This window comes from Miscanthus floridulus, chromosome 3 (assembly GCF_019320115.1).
Source record: "Miscanthus floridulus cultivar M001 chromosome 3, ASM1932011v1, whole genome shotgun sequence".
Lineage (NCBI taxonomy): Eukaryota > Viridiplantae > Streptophyta > Magnoliopsida > Poales > Poaceae > Miscanthus > Miscanthus floridulus.
This window is the reverse complement of record NC_089582.1, coordinates 27,747,501-27,763,332: the sequence shown is the minus strand read 5'-3', so window position 1 is coordinate 27,763,332 and position 15,832 is coordinate 27,747,501. Positions and strand designations below refer to the sequence as shown.

The 15,832-nt window shown below is 42.4% G+C and overlaps 1 protein-coding gene across 1 annotated transcript; it reads right to left on the bottom strand.

Moving 5' to 3' along the window:
- Nucleotides 1-203: 203 nt before the first annotated feature.
- On the bottom strand, nt 204-4,437 carry LOC136545302 (probable flavin-containing monooxygenase 1). Its single transcript, XM_066537327.1, has 5 exons — nt 3,887-4,437; nt 1,645-1,882; nt 1,318-1,493; nt 830-1,182; nt 204-695 (listed from the first exon to the last, which is right to left on the bottom strand). The coding sequence occupies exons 1-5, from the start codon at nt 4,325-4,327 to the stop codon at nt 326-328; spliced, it is 1,578 nt and encodes a 525-aa protein (XP_066393424.1). The 5' UTR covers nt 4,328-4,437; the 3' UTR covers nt 204-325.
- Nucleotides 4,438-15,832: the final 11,395 nt, after the last annotated feature.

Below are 15,832 nucleotides of genomic sequence, written 5' to 3'. Positions count from 1 at the left end.
TTTAAGTTTGACCAAAATTATATAAAAATCTACTAATGATTATAATACAAAATAAGTACTATGAAATTGATTATGAAATATATTTTCATAATAAACTTAGTTGGAGATATAAATATTAATACTATTCTCTATAAACTTGATTAAAGGTAAACTAGGTTGACTCGGACATATCCCATAGTTGCATGGACGAAGGGAGTAACAGACATCCAAATTTATTATATACCATTTAGATAAGTGCAAAGATGGTCATCACACATTTCACAGATTCGCTGTAATCTGAGAGCATAAAGTGATCCGTACGTGCCAAAGGAATTTAAACACAAGTCTACTGTTCCTTGGGCTTGGAATTGGAGAGTAGGTTAGCATAATCACCGGGGCCATAGACCTCAAACAGTTCTGAAAAGAACCCCTTCTTCCTCCTAGGATTGCACCCCATGTCACGGCAGAGCTGGTCGTTGTACCAAGTGTGCAGGATCAGGATGCTGGACCGGCGAAAGTATCTTCCAGAGTATCTCTTCATGTACTTCTCCCATTCCAGGACATCCTTCTGCATCGCCGCGACGTTTGGTAGTCTGAAGCCGCCGTCCAAGAAGCGCGCCAACCACTTGGCGCGAATGTCCGAGGTGTACATGTTCGCTATGCTCTCGGAATATCCGATCACGGCGAGCTGAGGGATCTTAGGATGTATGCACTCCCTGTGTGCGAAACATATGCATGTTTGAAATTTTAGCAGATTCAAATATGGCCAAGGTCAAGCTTGAATTCAAATCAATAATACATCTATCAAAGGACAACTGATAATCGTAAGAAAAAAAATATATACATATACCTGTAGAGAGGCACAGTAGTGGATTCTGACCCAGCCGCGATGCTCTGGAAGTACTCTGAAGTGAACATGTCCTTGATCTTGTCGTCGCCATTGAAGCCGGTGCCGAAGATCACCACGTCGCTCTTCACCGGCGACGGCTCGCCCTCCACGACCACGCCTTCCTTGCAGAAGCTGAACGTCTTGGACTTCTTGAGCACGATGCTGCCTTCTTCCAGCCGCTTGTAGTGGTCCTTGGGCGTGATGGCGATGGTGGCCGCAGCCAGCGCCTGGAACAGGCTGTGGTCAGGCACCATGCCGTGCTTCCTCATCGGGATGGAGTAGTAGCTCTCGGCAAACTTGGAGAACGCCCACCTCTACAGAGTACACACGCAGTTAAATAACTGAACACACCCATTAATTTTTCTGAATTCAGTTCACTCCGAAAAGTATTGTATGTTCATCAGTACAGAAGTAGTAATAACTGGATGCATTAACATTAGTTAAGTTACCAAGGGACTCAGAAGGGTGGCCAAGATTGACAGGAGAAGGCCTTCGCCAGGCTTGTGGATGAGGAGTTCAGCGAAACGGTTGAGATAGAGCTTTGAGATGTGGAAGCCCCAGGCGAAGTAGTCCGGTAAGATCCAGTGCTTTGTCCGGACCACCATTGTACATGGGTGAGCAGTGCCTACATTCAGCACAAATCAACGTTAGATACTGTAACTCTGATATTTTAGTTCTAGTAATAACTGTTCAACATGCTATCAATATGCGTAGAACTTCAAATAAGGCTGATGAGTGAACAGTGAAGTGAAAGCAAAGAGGACTATGATCTGTACCATTTACTTCGGCACATTCAGCAGCAATATCAAGTGCTGATTTCAAGTACCCAACGACAGTAACACGCTTGCCCCTGATCATCTCCTTAGCTTTACTTGTGCCCATTTTGGCATAGTCCATGGAGTGGATCACCTGCCCATCAAATACTTCTGGACCTTTGCCTGCTGGGAATGTGGGTATGTTGGGCACACCGCTAAACCTCCCCATGCAAAGAACGATAAAGTCTGCTTTATGTGTCTGCACAAAGGTAAAAAATAGTTTAATTTCTGGATTATAGAACAATCTTTATGCAAACATGCTGTGTTATTTTTGTTTGTATATGCTCAAGTTAAAAACTTTTATTTATCTACATGTCCATGTAGATAAGTAAACTTATATGGTGCTTCCTATGGCTTAGAACTAAAATTTTAGATGACTAAACTTTAGTTTTGTTCTAGTATGCAAACAAGCCGTTCAGGTATGCTGAGAAGGGATAGATTTTGTTGGGTTATGCACATATCTATATCTGTTCAGTTATGTCCATATCCATATATATAATTATTTATATCCATGTCCATATCCATAACGAAAAGATATGGATATGCTCACGCAACAACCATTCGGACATTTGCCTTGTTCGCTTGGCTAATAAGCCATGGCTGAAAGTACTGTTGACTGATTTGTTGTGAGAGAAAAATACTGTTTGTTGGCTAAAAAAGTACGGCTTATAAGCCCAGCGATGATGACTAGTCGTTGTGGTGTGCACAAAACACGCAGGAGATTTGTGCCAGGATTTGCCCAGCATACTGGTTCCATCAGAGAGGGGCAGCCTCACCACTGCCGTCAGCATGCTTGCCGCTGACAAGCAACTCTATGGGTAAGAGTTTACTTTTGCACCACCTTGTTGATATTTAGTCTCAATTTAAACAAATTACTTAGGGCCTGTTTGAAGGGTTTCTGATTTCAGTTTCTTGGCAAAAACCACGGAAATCCTGCAGCCCTAAACCTAGTGTTTCTGATTTCTGATTTCTCATTTCTTTTACATTGCTGCTTTGCAGAGGATAATCTATGGCTTTTATATGTAACTTATTTAAATCATTGGCACAATCTGTTATTACATAGATATTTAGCTTCTAGCAGCTATGATGCATATGTTTTAAGCTGTATTTGAAGTTTTAATTAGTGAAATAGCACTAAGAAAACCAAAATCTTACACTGATGCCATGTGAAAGTTGCATAAAACAATAGTCTCATTTCCTATTGTGATTTTGTAGGACTCACAGGATATGTTTTCACTCAAGAACATAGTAGGGGAGACTGGAAATAGAGTGACTTCTTGTTGGCCTCCTCCAATTTTACCAGTGACCTTGATAGAATCCTCTGAGGATTCTTAAGGCCACCCTTACTTTTTGTGTTCTCTAATTTCATTTTTCATTCAGTTCAGATGTTCAGATACATGAAAATTTTATTTTCCAAATGTGGATATGGACATACTCTCTCCGTTTTTATTTACGTATTAGCTTTGTCCCATGTCAAATATTTGTATGTTTGACCATCGATTCCAAAAATTTATATAGATTCATGACACAAGATTTATGTTTTTAGATTCACTATAATGGTAAGAAATATTTTCATAATCTATAATTTATATGTTGTGAAACTATAAGATTTTTTTAAATAGATGGTCAAAGGATAACCACATTTGACTTAGGACAATGCTAATGTACTAAGGGAGTATATTTAATTTCTTTTCAGGGATAATATCGCATCCGTGGGATTTATAGGAATACCTTTCCACCAAGATATAAATGTGAGTAAAATACAGTTTGGTAGCGAAAAAAATTTCCTAACCCTTGCATATCTTTTATTGTTTGGTAGCGAAAAAAAAAATCCTAACCCTTGCATCTCCCATCAAACAGCCCAAAATGACAACTCAATGTGGTTCTCTACCTCGGTCGATGATTATCCGTTAGAAATAACGAAATTCTTTATGTTAATTCCATCATGCTCATGTCATCATACAAAGTTTAATTCCGTAATTCTTTTTGTTGAAGCCGTAGAATATTCGCACAAAACTAAATACAGTGGATATCTAGATGTGGATTCGAACCCGAATTCAAACTATCCTTTCCAGAAAACCATAGTAAAAGTTTAAAATAAAATGCATCTAAGACACTGCGAGTGTCAGTAAAGAGAGTACTACAGACAGATCTACGGTGATTTGTATCTCGGGCAAATGCATATGCATGCGTGCTAGCTCACCTCAACGTGTCCGTCGGCGTCGGCCACCGACAGCCGCCACTCGCCGGCGCCGGAGCCGAACGCCTGGCCGTTCCCAGCCCACTCCTCCCACGCGGCCATGGCCTGCTCGCCGACGCCGTGGTACTCCATGCCGACCACCCGGTGGCCGAAGCGGACGCAGCCGAGCACGCCGAAGTGGCGCGTGTACGCGTCGAGGTACGCCACCACCTGGCGGTGGTTCGGGAACACCTCCGTCACGCTGTCCGGCCACGGGAAGTCGGAGTACTGGTACATGGTCCGCGGCGTCTGGAGCTCGGTGCAGGCCGGCGCGCGCGCCCACACGCCGCCGAGCACGGTGTCCGCCTCGAAGACGGTCGGCCGGCAGCCGAGCTCCAGGAGGTGCTTGCACACCGTGAGGCCGCTGACGCCGGCCCCGACGATCACCACCCGCTTCTTCTCCATGCCTGCCGGCGGCGGGTGATGCTTGGATTGGATGTGCAGTGCAGCTAGCGCGTGAGAAGCGGAAGCCTGGCTGGTTGTGAGCTGAGTGACGACCCTGATGAGTGAGGTGGCATCGTATAGGAGGGCGGTGCGAGAGCTGTCATGCTTTTTTTTAAGAAAATGATGAAACGAGAAATCGTATCATGTTCATGTCATCATCAGGTATGCGTCGTGTGAATGGTGATTTTGTTTCTGGCGCACGATTTCAAAGATGCAGTTTCTTGTGTTTGGACAGGGTGTAGCTGGAGGTTCCTGATAGCGCATGAAAAAGCATTATTGCATCGGGGTTTTATGCTGAGCGATGATTGTACATTATCTTACTACTAGAATATTGTAATTCGTTCTGCATGCTAACTTTTTTAAATGTTTTTTTTGCTAGAAAGTCAAACATCTGGGTCCAGGAAGGACCAGGGCTCCTGCAGGTAAGGAAAAGGATGGCCTGGCCTCTAGTTTCTTCAAAAGAAGCTAAATCGACCACATAAGAGAAAATGACGGTAATTTGGAATGGAATGGAACAATGATCCTCAGTTTTCTATGTCTGTGGACAAAGGAGATTTCATTAATTTCTACCGCGGGGAGAACAGAGTAACCAGCTTAATTATTTCATTTTTTTTATAACGGCTGCTAATGATAGGGAATCAATAGTCGTCTCATGTCATGTGCCATCTTTGGTACTTCATAATAAGAAATTAAGAATATGAGATCTTGTAGGATCAGCATGGGGCGCGTGCAATATTGTCTTAGCAAAAATTAATCTACCGTTGAGCGGTAGAATTCCTCGGACAAAAAAAAGGAGGACTGCTGGCGCACTTGCAATAAATGAGTGAAGAATGCACAGCACGACCCTTTATTATATATCTGGATGCATTGTGTCCTGCTTGGCTTGCTCAGCTCTCATGTTTAGTTTACCTGGTGCCATGGTGAGCAATTTTTTTGTAATCTATATTATCTATGTCAATGTTCGTGCTCAATTTAGAAGTTGGATTATATTAGTGTAGAGGTTGTGGATAGCTTATTAAAGGTTTTCATCCATTTGATATTTACCGTGTATATTTTTTCTTCATTCCTCCCAAAGCTCAACCTTCTTGGGATAACTTAATTAAAGTTCCAAACTTGTAGGGTCATTATCAGGTGTTTGTTAACTAAAAGATAGATTAAGCTAGCATGTCCATCCTAGATATATATCTGCCCCTTGGTTCACCCACACAAGAAAGAGTTCAGAAAATTATCATCGTTTTGTGATTGGTGGACAATATAGTTTTGCGGACACTGCGCTCTTCAAGTTGCTACTTAGTTGCGACCGGTTTTCCCGTGGATTCAGTACGAGGGTGACGTGAGGTAGCTGAGAAGTCAGTACCTTGGTATCTATTCAAACCGTTTGTGGGCATCATCCTTGGCCAAACTCTGAAAAGGTTGAGACATCTAGGTGTCCCTTATGTACCGACAGGGCATATGTGCGATATCCCTTGTCTTTGGCGGGGCTAATGTATACCCCTTTGCATAGTCTCTTTTTATCAAATGCTATAAGTTCTGTGCTTCTACACACGTACTAGTTTTGGAACAAGGATTTGTGGAAGATCAAGATCCAAATGCAAGTTGCTCATATTTAAATTGAACCATGGTATGCTTGTCTTATGCTTAGTTGTAGGCTTCACATTTATATTGTTGTATGAAATGCTTTTATGCAAAACCAAATGCAATCCTCGCTACTAACCAAATGCATAATCCTTGTATTATATTGGGTAAGTCCTGCGGAGTACAATTGAGTACTCACCCTGTGATTATTTAAGTTTTGCAGGTAACATTGCTCTAGCTTGTGGTTTCTTTTACGCACCCGAGTCCTCCGAGGTCCAAGTGTGGTAGAAGAATCCATGTTGCGTAGATGTGTGGGATTAGGCACATTCCACTCATGTTACTTTTAAAACTATGTTGTTCAGACTTCCGCTAAACTATGATGTTGTTGGTTGGATGAATGTACTTTATGTGTGATGACTAAGTTTGAGAACAATGGTTTGTATAACTCAAAGTGTACCCTTTGTGATGTAATATAACCTACTTGTGTATTATGATATTTCCTTTCCTCCACATGATCCTGGATGAAGGTCGAACATAGTACATCTTATGGGGGGCGTACCGGGATGACCGATTAAGTGTTTATCAAACCTAGTAGTCAATGAAAGACTACTAAGTTAGGTACTCAACTTAAAAGGGAGATGATCCAGAGAGTTAGGGTCTTTCTCGTATCATTTCCTGACTCGAATGGGTAGGCAGAACCAAGCAACCGGCGGGTACCCAACTACTAGGTTTTGGGGCGGCCGGTGGTGACGCGAGCACGGGCAAGCGGAAGGCCGCAGCCCCATCCACCAATAGTTGTAGCAGCTGCAGACAATCACTAGCAGCTACAGCCACCATAAAAAGGATGCATGAAGCTGGTTGGGCTGCGGGCTTGTAGTACTACAGCTAGGCTATTCTGTAGCAGCCCAAATAGCGGCTTAAATCAGAAGCTAACAGTTCCCCTGCTACAGGTGAGCGTAAGCGATCGGGAGGTGTTTTGATCCTGATGCTAATATCCTTTGATCCCCATCTTCGCTGGTGCCTGCGTTGGCTTCGGTGGGCAAGGAGATCGAGGAGCGAGGTGGCCGGTGTACATATTCCCTTCTACTCTAGTAGATATAGTTTGGGTTTGGTTAGTTTCTTTGTCCACGTCGCTGCCGATTGGAGGGGTTTGGTTCTTCAATGTCATCGTTGAAGGAGGCGACTCTGGGGTGAAGTCGAAGAGTTCTTTCCGGGCTATTGACTTTGTTGATGCTGACGCTAGTATTTTGCTCCTCTAAGAATCCTCTGGTGGTCATGGAGTTGTTCTTGTGAGGTATGTGGTTGTCCTTCCCGCTAGCTTTGGGTTAGAGCTCCTAGTCCCTGTTGGGGTCTTCATCTTCCGTCGATTGGGATTGGTCATGGAGGCGATTGGCGTCTGATCCTGGCCTTCGTGACGATGTTGTCGGTGTGTTCATCGTTGTATGGTATGGTTCGTTGGTGGCTATGCTACTTTTGGCTATCTTCAAAGGTGATGTTGCATCATCTATTGGGGTGTCGGCCTTGAGCTTCCTCCTTGGCTTTCTTCTCCATTGCTGGCAATGGAGGAGAGGCGAGCAACGGCGATTTCGGTTGACTGAAACGGTGACCTATAGGAGCTTCTGTCAAGGACTTCAATGTAATTTTGTTTTGTTGTGGGGCTCCTTTGCAAGGGGTTGGATGTAGTATTATCTCTCCATGCTTAATAAAATCCAACCCGTTTCTCAAAAAAATGGCCCCTCCATTTAATGCCATTTCGTGTGTATTCAAAGCATATTAAGAATAAGATACACAATGAAATTCGTGGGATTTATACTAGTTTGGAAGAGAACATTACATAAAACTACATTTGTACCCCTTTTATGCTTTTACACACTACGACGTTGAAATGGTACTGAACGGCCGCCGACAAAGATTTAGCAAGCTAAACCCAATGTAAGGTAATTATTTTAGGGAAGTGATAGCTAATATAACATACACCAACTTTATTATATGCCATGAAAACTATGTTACAATAGTCAGGCTAATTTGAAGGATGTCGATGATGACTTAGATCGACCTCAAAGTGCTAGCATGTAGCACCCTCCCTTCGCTCGGCCACACAGACATGTGCATCCCTGGGGACGGTGTTGAATCCGCAATGCAGGTGGCATGGAGATTGGAGAGGTGCCGCTCACGGTGTCACCACCGCTGTTCGTCTGCTCGGTCCTCGGTGGGGCGTTGCAATTGCAACGAAATGACACACGTCAGTGCCGAGACTGGTGTTGTGGAAGTACCATGACATATGGAGAAGGGTACAATGGAGCCGGGTTTTCCTCCCTTTTTGTGTTCTTGCTACTCCAAAATCCTACCTGGACGGCAATGGGGACTAATGCATCGGAGGGGGCTGCATCACGGCGGAGGCACAAGCTCGGCCACTAGGCAGGAATCTTCCCTGCCGACCAGCCGGCATGCCGACCCCCCTGCCGAACATGAGATATATGTCATGTTCCTGTAATATACATGCAATGTTTTATTATGTATTTTGTTATGTTCACACAATATACGTGCAAAATTCGCGTTGTATACATGTGATGTTTTATGATGTATTTTTGGATGTCAGATTGTATAAATGAGATGTTCTATAATTATCTTTGAGTATTGACATAGTACTTGCGATATGTTCTATAGTATATTTAGGTTGTTTAAATAGTATCACGCGATGTTCTTTAAAATTTTCTCTAGATTTTTTATTTTCTTCTCTTTGTTATTTTACTTTAATCAAGTACTTTGTTTTTTATTTTCATTTTTAATTTTTGAATTTTCCTTCGTCCCATGAGATATATATGATGTTTCTATGGTATATAGATGTGATATTTATGATGTATTTTATGATGTTCACGTAGTATAAACGGAATGTTCTATGATATATTCTGTGATGTTCGCGTAGTATACATTTGATGTTTTATAATGCATTTTGTAATGTTCACGTGTTATAAAATAGGATGTTCCATGATATTTTATTTTTATTTATTCTTTCTTTCATATTTTAATTTTATTTTCAAGGTTACATGACTAGGGATGGCAACGGGGTGGTTTCGGATCGGGTGGACCCTCTGTGCACCCGAACCCGAATCCCGAAATCGAAACCCGAAACCGCACCGAACACCGATTCGGGTGATAATCCGTCCCAAAACCAAACCCGCGGATACCCGAAACCCGAATGGATACCCGAAACCTGCTTTGTAAGGCAACGTAGTAAGACCAATAAGGACTTTCTATAGACATATGCATGATATATATACACATATTCACATGTACAAACAAGAGGCAACAAATAATAAATATTTTCATGAGTCAACTTAGAATAAATTTAATAATCTATGTAAACAAGTTATTATTAGCATATTATAAAACATGAGTTTTAATTCCAAATTATTTATTTCGGATATCCATTGGATATCCACGGGTGGAAAACCAAACCCAAAACTGAACCCGATTGATTTCGGGGCCCGGAACCAGAACCCGCAAGACCCGAAACCCGCAGATATCCGACCCAAAACCGTCCCGTTGCCATCCTTATACATGATCTTTCTTTCCTTTGTCTTATCTTTTCTTCTCTTTTATTTTTTTTATTTTTATAAGATACATATGATATTCGTGTAGTATACACGTGATGTTCTACGATATATTTTCGGATGTTAGACCTTTATTTGGCCCGGAGCTTAATTTCAGAACCATCAAAGCTCACCTTCAGAACCTTCTTAGCATGCAGAAAGTGTACTGGAGACAACGGTTTACCCAGAGATTTGTTCAATTTTGGTGACGAAAATACAAAATTCTTCCATGCTATGGCTACTTAACATTTCAGAAAAAATACCATTGCCCAATTTCTCGGCCCTGATGGTCGTATGGTAACTGATCACCACGAAAAAAGTGCTCTATTCTGGAATGAATTCAAAGCTCGGTTAGGGGTATCTCTGAATCCTGAAATGTTATTAAATACTGAAGATTTGATACAACAGGAGGAACATTTGGATCAGCTTATTCTTCCTTTCACCACTGAAGAAATAGATGTAGTGGTACTTAATCTCCTAAGTGACAAAGCTCTGGGGCCTGACGGGTTTAATGGTCATTTTGTTAAGAAAGCCTGGCACACAAGCAGAGATGATGTCTATAGATTGTGTTTTGATTTCTAGGAGCATAGAGCTGATCTCAAAAGTATAAATTCTTCTTTTATTACTCTAGTCCCAAAAAAAGACAATCCTAAAGCGATAAATGATTTTAGGCCAATATCACTGTTAAATACTCCTATGAAGATCATCACAAAAATTTTGGCAAATAGGCTACAAAAGGTTATTCTCAGAATTATTCACACAAATCCATTTGGTTTTATTAAGGATAAGTCAATTCAGCATTGTTTGGGATGGGCCTTTGAATTTCTCTACCAATGTCATCAATCCAAGAAGGAAATTGTAGTTTTGAAACTGGATTTCGAGAAGGCTTTTGATCTAACAGAGCACAACACTATCATCAAGGTACTGGAAGCTAAAGGATTTCCTAATTAATGGATTTTTTTTTGGATCAAAGACATCCTCAGTACATCCACTTCCTCGGTACTTTTGGATGGGGTTCCTGGAAAAAAATATCCATTACCGGCGTGGAATGAGGCAAGGCGACCCTCTTTCACCGCTCCTCTTAGCTGCTGATCTTTTGCAGAGTGTAATTAACAATGCTTGCCAATAAGGAGTCCTGCATCCTCCTCTTCCCCTAGGCAGTGACACACCTTTCCCTATCATCCAATATGCGGATTATACTCTTCTGGTCTTGCCAGCTGCTCTGTCTAAAAGGCATTCTTCACACAGTCACAGCCTCCACTGGACTAAAAATTAATTTTCAGAAGTCATGCCTAGTACCTATCTACATCTCCTCTGTCTTGGCTAACCATATAGCCAATGTGTTCGGCTGCTCAGTGGGTTAGTTTCCCTTTACTTACTTGGGCCTTCCCTTGGGCACCACAAAGCCACAGGTCAAGGATTATGCTCCCCTAATTTGTAGGGTGGAAAGAAGGCTCTCGGCTAGCTCACAATTCCTCTCATATGCCGGCAGGCTGCAATTGGTAAACTCTGTGCTAACTTCTCTCCCAACATACTACATGTGCTCTCTCAAGCTTCCAGTGGCAGTAATTGATATCATTGACAAATATAGAAAGGATTGTCTTTGGAGGGGGAAAGATTTAAATAGAAAAGGATATAATTTGGTGGCATGGAACATTGTGATGAAACCCAAGGACAAAGGTGGGCTTGGTGTTGTAAACTTAACCCTGCAGAATGAAGCACTCCTTCTTAAATAACTTGATAAATTCTATAATAAGAAGGATATTCAGTGGGTTCATTTGATTTGGGACAAATATTATTGCAATGGAGTCCCACACCTTAAGAGAGAAAGAGGCTCTTTTTGGTGGAAGGATATCATGAGACTTCATCCAAAATATAGAGGTGTGGCAATCTGCAACCCTTCCAAGGGTGACATTGTTGGTCTTTGGGAAGATATTATCCTTGGTTGCATGCTAGCCCAGAAATATCCCTCGCTGCATGGCTTTGCAAAGGACCCCTGCATCTCTCTAAATGCTGCTGTTCATTGTAACAATATTGTCGATCTCTTTAGAATTCCAATGTCCAGGCAAGCTTTCAATGAAATGCAACTTCTGATTTCTGAACTTGCTGGCTTTCCTATCAACTCTACTGAAAAGGATAGTTGGTCTTTCATTTGGAATAGTAACACATTTTCTGTCAGGAAGTTCTACAGGCACCAGTTCCTTTATTTCAACCCCCTAAACCTCTGAGATGGATTTGGAAGTCGAAATGTATGCCCAAAATCAAATTTTTTGCTTGGCTATAGCTGAATGATAGACTTAATACTAGAAATCTCCTTAGAAGACGCAACTATTTGGATGAAGGATATAATTGTGTTCTTTGCCATGAGAATGTGGAAGAGACAACATCACATCTTTTCTTTGATTGTTTAACAGCCATCACAAGGTGGTTCTCTATTGGCATTATTTGGGACGATTCTTTGGACATCAATCAGAAAATTGACAATAAAAAAGCTAAATTTGGTTCTGTTTTCTTCATGGAGATTTTCATGGTGGCAGCCTGGTGCATTTGGAAAGAGAGAAATAGTCTAATCTTTGATGGAAAAATTCCTAGTGTTAGTCTTTGGAAGACTAGTTTAAAAAAGGAAGTGCTTCTTCATTTGGTCAGATTTGGGCCCTATTTGCACATAAGTATTATGCTTGGTTAGATTCCTTATAATTGGTAGTTTGCTTAGTGGCCAGTTCCTTGTTTAGATTAGGCTTTGTTTGTCTTTTCTCTCTTGTTTTCTTCTTCTTTCTTTGTGTTGAGTGGCGGGGTTCCCCACTTTCCTGAGCTATCTTCTTGATAGCTCTCATCTGTAATCTGGTTCTAGTTAATTTAAGGTTTTTTATGCTCCGGGGGGCTTTGCCCCACGGTTTTGTTCAAAACAAGATATATTTTCGGATGTTCACATAATATAAGTTTAGTGTTCCATAATTATCTTTAAGTATTCATACGTTACTTGTGACATGTTGTGTGATCTATTTTTAGGTCCAAATAATATCTATATGATATATATTTTTCGGACATAAATGGTTTGATACATTTAATGATGAAAATCTCATATTTATCACAAAACACTAGTATGGTGCAGTGGTAGGGAGTTGACCTCAAGACCGAAAATTTTCTGTTTCTTTTTTCTAGGTGCTGGAAACGTATGGGCCTATGGCGGGGCCGCGAAAAGCTTGTAGCGGAAATCGCGCCGAACCGAAAACGGCCCAACTGCGCCACGGGAAAAGCTTGTTGCGGGAAATCGGCCCAACTGCGCCACGGGAAATTATTTCCTTTTCAGGGTGGTCAGCGTCCACTAGGTGCCGCCGCCAGCTCTTTGTCCTGGGCTTGGATTGTGCTTGTGCATGGATAGGGCCAAATCCAAAGCATACCCGTTATGAAATTAATAATTGTATTTAATTATCAGGTTGCTTTAAGACTCGTGCAAAATACTCTGGAAGGACCACCCGAGTAGAACTTCATTATTATTATATATTTATATAAGTGCAAAGATGGTCATCGCCACAAATGTGACATGTGACGGTAGACATTAGAGGTGGGACTTGGGCCGTGCCGTGTTGGCTTCGTGCCGCTTCGGGTCGGGTCCTCTAGGTCGGGCCGTGCCGATATGGCACAGTGAATCTTTTATTCGACCCAAGCATGGCCCGTGGCACGCTGGCACGCCTTTGGGTCGTGCCAGCCCAAGCACAGCTCTCAAAATATCTTTGCTAGTTATTTTTTTCTACTCGTGATATGAAATATATATATATCTTGTGTGTACTATTTTAATGAAAGTTTAATTAATTTCATAATCTATTCAAGAATTAGATAAGAAGTAGTATAGTAGATGCTAGAAAATTGCATTATATAATTGTAGAAGTGTCTATGTGCTATTTTCGTGCCGTGCCGGCCCAAGCACAGTCCAAGATGCAGGCCGGCCCATGTAGCCCACCGTACCGAGATTCTGAGCACAGCACGGGCTTTAGGGTCAAAAATAAAAAAAAAATTGTCTGAACCCTACTAAAAATAGAAAAAAACTTAGTAATGATAGAAAATTAACTAATAACCAACCTAATAAAAAAGTATTCTATAAAAAAAATGAATGGAATTGAAAATAAGAAAATTGCAAAAAAGGGGAACTAAAAAGGGGAACTCATTAAAATAAAATATTGCATTTTTCTTTTCCCATTCTCATCGCCTTTCTATCCTTCTAATCGAACTTGAAATTGGATTCAAAAGAAAGCTATTGCTCGTGTTCATGTCGTGCCAGGACGGTCCAAAATATTTCGTGCCATGCCGAAAAGACCGTGCCATGACCCGTCCTCAAATGGCACGGCCCAAGTGCCAGCTCTAGTAGACACATTATATTCGCTGAACATGTACAAATCTGTAGTCTCACTCGCAGCAGGAAAGAACAGTACGAGTAAGTACACAAGAATATCTGAGAGCATGCATGAAGTGATCCGTATACATGTCAAAGGAATCTAAACTTAGTTTAAGATATAAATATTAATAATCTAAGGCCCTGTTCGCTTGAACTTATCAGCCGTACCGTTTCAGCGAAATAACAGTATTTTTCTCTCACAACAAATCAACATTAGCCTCAGTTGTTTTTCCACCAGCCGAACATGCTGTAAACTTGCTATCGTCGGTTGTTAGACCTGTGATCAGAGAATTTCAAAATGCGCTAGCAGGGTTCACCTTGGACGAAATATTTAGTAAAAAGGGACTATTCTCTGTTGCACGGCCCAAGAAGTTCAAGGCATCATATGGTAAAGATGACCTCGATAGACTTTATTAATACAGATCTTGATAGATTTGTGATAATGTCACCGTCTTTGATAAGTACTTCTTCATTCTATCTATAACATTTGTAATATAAATCTTGATGGATTTGTGATGTACGTGAATCTAGTCTACATAGCAAATATAGAGTACCACACAAAAATATAAAATAAATTACTAAATAACAAAATGCTGAACCGGTTCACCAAAAACTGGCAGTGATGGTTGACATACACTACGGGGAACAGGAGTGGGCACACGGCAAAGCCACTAAAACACTCGGCATACCATTTGCCGAGTGTAACGGCACACGGCAAAAATTCTACCGGCAAACTAACTTTGCCGAGTGTTTTTGAAAGGGACCGTGACGCCTAAGAGGGGGTTGAATTAGGCAACTTAAAAATTTAACTCCAAAACTATAGCCTCTTGTTCTAACTCTAGCAAAACCTATGCAAAAGATAATCTATCTAGAAGTGCAACTATGGTTTTGCTAGTGTGTTGCTATCTCTACCGCAAATGATAATAATATGATCAATGTAAATGCGGAAGCTTAAAGAGCGAGGTAGAGATATGCAAACTCCCGTCGACGACTCCGGTATTTTTACCGAGGTATCGAGAAGCGCGCAAGCTTCCCCCTAGTCCTCGTTGGAGCCCCTCGCAAGGAATCACTCGCAAAGGCCAAGCTCCCAGTCGGGTAACTCCGTGGATAGCCTCGGGCCTTCCTCACGCGCAAGTGGGTCTCCGACGTGCCTTCCGGCAAGCCTCTCCCGGATGCTCCCCGCCGTCTTCACTATCAAGCTTCCGGCCGAAACGCCGCGGGCCTTGTTCCCTTCGGTACACGGTGGCGGCCGCACCACAAACGCGGTTGGTGCGATCTCGCAAGACTTCAAGCCCCTCCGATGTACAACTCTTGTGCTCGCAAGCACGAGGTGGCAAGAGGTATGCAAACCTCACTAAACACTAGGCATACACCTAGAGCAAGCGCATAAGCGGTGGTCTAATCAACCTAAGCACTTCGCAAAGCACCTACGCTAATCACCTGATGAAACACTAAGCACTATGCAAGTGGAGATCACTAGAATGGTGTATCAACACCCTTGGTATGTTTCCTTAGCTCCACACTACTCATTTGGCCGGTTGGGGGTTGTATTTATAAGCCCCACTGAGAAAGTAGCCGTTGGGGTTGAACTCCCACAAATCTGCTACTGACCGGACGCTGAATCGTCCTGATCGGACGCGTCCGGTCGTCCCGACCGTTGCAGCCGCGAACTACCAATCGGACGCTGCCAGCGTCCGGTCGCAGTTTCGCACGCCTGGAACCTCTCTGTACTCGATCGAACGCTGATGCCCTACGTCCGGTCGGTTGCCGCCAGCGTCCGGTCGCCTGTCTGCTGAGCCACCGGTCCAGCGTCCGGTCGCGCTTCCAGCATCCGGTCCAGAGTCCGGTCGCCTCTGCGAGCTCGTTTCTTCGCGATCTTGCGTACGGCTTGGTTCCAATCTTCAT